The following is a 6037-nucleotide window of genomic DNA, read 5'->3' on the forward strand; positions in this document are numbered from 1 at the left end:
GTGACCAAGTAATTACGTGTGCTATGGGGAATAAACTTGAACCAAAACCACTTATTTTGATTAACAGAAAATTAAAAGTGAACCTGGACCAAAACAATACAAGTTTGTGGATACAAATTGTCCATTGACTTCCATGTTGACTTCAAAGTCTTATGTATCATTTTCTTGTGAACAAATTCCCAAGTAAATGTATCATTTCTACTTAAATATATTAAAACAATAATATTGTTTTTCAATTCACAAGTTTGTGTATTTTAATCTGTAAACATAATAATATAGTTTTTATAAATAATGTGATTCAAGAGATTGGAAAATATTAGCTCATGAGCAAAAAATAAAATTTGGTGGATACAAATTAAACATTGATTTCCATGCCTATTTTGGGGGAAAAGTAAATATAGACAAAGACCAAAAGCATGTGGATAAACTTGTTTCATCACATTTTCTAGAACGCTTGAATACTGTAGTAATGAATGATATACTGCTTAGTTTGCAACTTATAATATTGTTGTGATGAATTAAAATTATTATTTTCATATAATAAAATAAGACGAATAAACAAACTGAATATTGCATGTAATTTAGGAGGCCAAGGTCTGATACCAGTATTTTCAAAAAATAATAATAAAACTAAATGAACTTTCTTATGTATCATAAAGTGTGAACATATTGATTAGTAATCTTAAACACTGTTTTTTTTTATTTAGACTTAATAATAATATCAAAATAATAACATGATTTCTAAATAATGTGATTTAGAAGCTTGTTAGCATTAGATTTCCACTCATTTGACATGTTCAACCCATCTAACAGTTTCATATTTAGCCACGGTTTTAAATTCCCAGCTTATAATTGTAACTATCACTTAAAAATATTTATAATGTATCTATGATTTATTGAAATGGAAATGCATATTTGTCAAATACTGCATTTTATTCAATTCTGCTAATTTGTTAAAAGATTGTGGTGAAATAGAATTGCATGTGCTGTGTGGAATAGTCTTGTCCCGTAAACCACTTTTTGTGATCGAGATAAAGGGCGTGTTTGGCACGGAGCTTTTGGAAACGTTTGGGAGCTTCTAGCTTTTGGCTTTTGATAAAACACTCTAGTTTAAACAAAAAGCTTCGTTTGGCAGTACGAGCGTTTAGCTTTTAGTTTTAACAAAACGCTCCGATTCTAAAAGCTACTTCATGTAGCGTTTAACAAACCGCTCCTGAGCTTTTGAAATCAATTTCCATAATTACCCTCAAAAATATATTTATATATTTATTTATTTTTAATCAATTGTCCTTTTATGTAATTTTATATATTTCAAAAGCTTCCAGCTACTTTTGCCAAACATTCATATAACAAATAAAAGCTACAGCTTCCCGCTACCAGCTACCTGCTACATGCTTCCAGTTACCCACTACCAGTTAACCGCTAGCCGCTACTCGCTTCCAGCTAACAGCTACTTTTACCAAACACGCCCAAAGAAAACTTGCATAAGCATATAAGTTTGTGGTTACAAATTTTTAATTGACTTCCAAGTCTTCCAATATTGCAACAAGTTATTCTTCATTAATTTATGGCTTTATAAATGTACTAGTTACTTCATCATAAGAACCCATCACTTCATCATCACAACTCATCTGCCTACTTCAATTTTCTTCTAAACTAAAATTAAGTTAGGGTTGATAATGGGGAATTGGAGGGGTTTGGGTTTCCATCTCATTTTCGTATGTGTGTTTTTGTTTGCAGCCACATATACTTGTTTGGGGGTTGGAAATGTTAGTGTCCTTTGCTCTGAGCAAGAGCGAGTTGCTCTCCTCAAGTTCAAACAGAGTGTTGAAGATCCTTTTGGAATGTTGTCATCATGGGTTGGAAATGAGTGTTGCATGTGGGAAGGAATCCAGTGTGATGGTGTCACTGGAAATGTTCAACGCCTTCATCTCAAAGGAGATGACTACTGCCTCTTAGTCGGTAATAAGGTGAGCTCTTCTTTGGCAGAGTTGAGGCATCTCAAATACCTCGACTTGAGTGGGAATAATTTCCTAGGAAGTCGGATCCCTGAGTTCATTGGATCATTGAAACAGCTGACCCACCTCAATCTCTCTGATGCTAATTTTCAAGGTATTATTCCTCCTCGCATTGGAAATCTTTCTAATTTAAAGGTTCTTGATCTCAGTTCAAACGATTATGAGCATGGGGATCTTAGTGGAGCTTCTCAATTTGAAGGCTTTTGGCCTTTTGTCACTCGAGCTTCTCAATTTGAGTTATGTGGATCTTAGTGGAGCACACAACTGGGACATGATGCTTCACATGATTCCCTCCTTAAAAGAGTTAAGTTTGTCAGATTGTAGACTTTCCAATGTTAATCTTGGTCCTTTTCTTAATTCCAGTAGAATACTTCCTAATATAAAACACCTCGATCTTGGCTACAATTTTTTCGAAGGTCCACTCCCTGGCCTTCTTCAAAACATGACATCCCTAACATTCCTTAGTCTTTCGGGATTTAATCTTAGTTTGGCATGGAACTTTCCAAAGCTACTAAGCATGATCCCTTCTTTGTCAGAGCTTCATTTGTCAGGTTGTGGGCTGGATAAGACGCATCTATCTTCTCCACATCTGAATTACAGTACACTTTCTAACATCCAACACCTCGATCTTAGCGATAATCCACTTGGAGGCATATTTCCATCTTTTTTGACAAACATGAGCTCCCTAGAAGTCCTTGACCTTTCAGATACCATGCTGAATTCATCGATTCCTACTATGCCTAAACTTCTAGAGCTTCATCTTTCTTCTAACAAGTTTAAAGAGATTGAGGATGTTGGAATCTGGAGACAGTGCCACCTGAAACAATTGCGTGTGACAAATAATGTGTTCCGTATGGAAATGACTGACCCACCAAAAAACGCATCAGAATGCTCCCAATATTCTTTGGAGTTGCTGGAATTAAGTCGGAGTTTAAAAGGTAGAATTCCAGAAACACTTGGAGGACTGGCAAACTTAAGAGATCTTGATCTATCATACAACAAACTGACTGGTTCAATCCCTGAATCTGTAACAGGATTAAGATTTTTACAAGTACTTGATCTATCTGAAAACCAGTTGACTGGTCCCATTCCAGAATTCCTTGGGAATCTTACCCAACTTGCCCTTTCTTCTAACCAATTGAATGGTTCAATTCCAGAATCCCTTGGAAAATTAGCATCTTTAAGTTATTTGAATTTACATTTTAATTTGTTAGATGGGACTATTCCGGTTTCGATTGGGCAAGTTGCCAACCTCCGTACTCTATATATCTCTAACAATTCTTTAGAAGGAACATTTACTGAAGCCCATTTGGCTAACCTTTCGATGTTGGAGTACTTGGGTACTTCTTCTAACACTAAGCTGACATTCAATGTTTCACGTGGGTGGATACCTCCATTCCAGTTGATATATCTTTCTCTCAGCTCTTGCAATATCGGGAATGGATTTCCGCAGTGGCTTCGACATCAGAGGAAACTTAAGAGCTTAGAGTTGTCCAATGCTACACTTTCGGGGCCGCTGCCCACATGGCTGCGGAAGATGCCCATCATTCCTTATTTAGATCTCTCTCACAACAAACTCAGCGGATCTTTGAAAAACCTTCCTAATGCGGGAAATGGTGATGTATATGGGCTTTTACATGTATTACTTCTGGAATATAACCTTTTCAGTGGGTCAATTCCAAGGTCATTATGCGGAAGAACAGATTTGAAAGGGCTTGATCTTTCAAGAAACATGTTAAGTGGGAAAATTCCCAACTGTGTGGGGAATCTGCAGGGTTTGACTGCCATGAGATTAAGCTCAAATCAGCTCTCTGGTGCCATTCCTAGCTCAATTGCTCTTATTTCATCATTATTTTGGTTAAATTTGAACAAAAATAACTTTACTGGTGAAGTTCCTCCAGAATTAGGGAATCTACAAGGTTTGGGAGTCTTAGATTTGGGTGACAATAAATTATATGGAAATATACCCAATTGGATAGGGAAAAAACTTACATCTTTGGTAGTTTTGAGTTTACACAAAAACAACTTCACTGGTAGAATTCCTCCATCTCTTTGCAAAAGTTCAAATCTTCAAATTTTGGATCTTGCATACAACAACTTAACCGGAACCATCCCTCCGTGTGTAGGAAACTTAAATGGCATGGTTGTGAGTCACTTGATATACGAGCATTTAGATATCGATCATGATAAGAATGTGATTCAGGTCATGAAAGGTGTTGATCTTGAATATACAACAACTTGGGATATAGTGTTTAACATGGACCTTTCAAGCAATAAACTTGTGGGAGAAATACCGGTTGAGCTAACTACACTTTCTAAGTTGGTGGGTCTGAATCTGTCTAATATCATCTGAGAGGGGGTATTCCAGAGAGCATTGGAAAGATGATGAATTTGGAAACTCTTGATTTCTCAAAAAACGAGTTGAGCGGGAGGATCCCTTCAAGCATGGCGGCTTTGACTTTTTTGAGCCATTTGAATTTGTCACATAACAACTTGTCGGGTCAAATTCCAACAGGAAATCAACTGCAGACGCTTACTGATGATCCATCAATATATGCTGGGAACAAACATCTATGTGGACCTCCATTGCAAAACACTTGCTCAAATCATCAAGATTCAACAACAACAACAAGCAAGAAGAAACACAAAGCAGCTGATGAGAAGATGGAGGTATGGTTGTTTTATGTGGATATAATGAGTGGTTTTGGAACAGGGTTTTGGGGTGTTATTGGAGTTCTGATGTTCAAGAAGCAGTGGAGACACAAACTTTTCATTTTTGCTGAGGAAACCATGGATAAGATATACATTGCAGTTGTGGTAAGAGTTGCCAAGTTCAAGAGAGGAAGAGAATAGCTGCATAGATCATGTGGAATGCAAGTAGTTCTTGAATGCATGTTATCAGTGATAGTTTTGCTTTTGAGATATGCTTATTCTAATGTATTACTATTTGGATTTTGTATTTGTATGGCTTTTGTGATATCAGTGTTGTTTAGAGGTGCTAATTTACAAAATTTCTTTTGGATTTGGTATTTATACATGATGAAGTTGTAGATTTAGATTACTATGTATTTGAGTTGTAGATTTTTTTTTTCTTTTTAATTCTCGACCTTCTGCTGCTGCTCTCACTCCCAACATGCGGTTGCATCCCTCAGTTTTCCTCTACATTGGTCCAAGTAAGTAAGAACCATGTAACTGACTCATTATTTATTTCTTCATTTGTAAAATTTCTAGTTTTTCATGTATAGAAAGAGGATGTTTGGGTGAAAGGTGGAGTTTTGTTTTTTGTTGGATTTGGTATTTAGATAAGACTATGGTCTAGTATGAATCTGCAATGGGAGTGATCTTGGTTGATTGTTATGAGATTAGATTAGGGTTAATCTCATATTTTTGTGTTTGTTTGTATGGTGTTCAGTCTAATTAGACAATCACTCTGACTAACATGAAGTTGTATTGTATGTATTTGTTGCATTAAACTGGTGGTCCATTTTGCCCTTCCTGAAGAGTAAGATGGTTTTCGATAGGATAGGATAGCTATGTTTTTCTCATCATCATTTATGTTATGTAATCCTCAACAAGGCATATCATTATTGACAATAGATGTAAAGAGGGTCATAAAGTCACTTCTGATACTATATTATTTCTAATTACTGGTGAGTTTTGTTGTGTACTTTGAATTGCTTCAAGTGGATAAAATATTTTGCCTAAACCATATAATTTGAAAACACATTGTCTAATATATACCACAGCCTGATTAAATAATAAACACAAACAAATAAATAAAATGAATGTTGCATTCAGTTAAAGTAGCCCAACGTTTAAGGTTTAATACAGTGTGAAAAAATAATAATAGAACAAATATGTGAACTTTGGGGGCTACTTTATCGACTTCAAATTCATATGTGAGGTCTACCGTGAAAGTAATTAGACTTCTTATGAATAGATTTGACTAGTTATCCTCAAAAAAACATTTTTGTTCCAAAACAATAAAAGAATTTGTTGCAATTTTGGTGGTTATTTTG

At 35.5% G+C, this 6037-nt stretch overlaps 1 protein-coding gene across 1 annotated transcript; it reads left to right on the forward strand.

The window, feature by feature from the left end:
* The first annotated feature begins 284 nt into the window (after positions 1-284).
* Positions 285-5462, forward strand: LOC128127541 (receptor-like protein EIX1). The gene has a single exon (XM_052766086.1). The coding sequence runs from the start codon at positions 2179-2181 to the stop codon at positions 4369-4371; it is 2193 nt and encodes a 730-aa protein (XP_052622046.1). The 5' UTR covers positions 285-2178; the 3' UTR covers positions 4372-5462.
* The last annotated feature ends 575 nt before the right edge of the window (positions 5463-6037 follow it).

Source organism: Lactuca sativa, chromosome 8 (genome assembly GCF_002870075.4).
Source record: "Lactuca sativa cultivar Salinas chromosome 8, Lsat_Salinas_v11, whole genome shotgun sequence".
In the NCBI taxonomy this organism is placed as follows: Eukaryota; Viridiplantae; Streptophyta; class Magnoliopsida; order Asterales; family Asteraceae; genus Lactuca; species Lactuca sativa.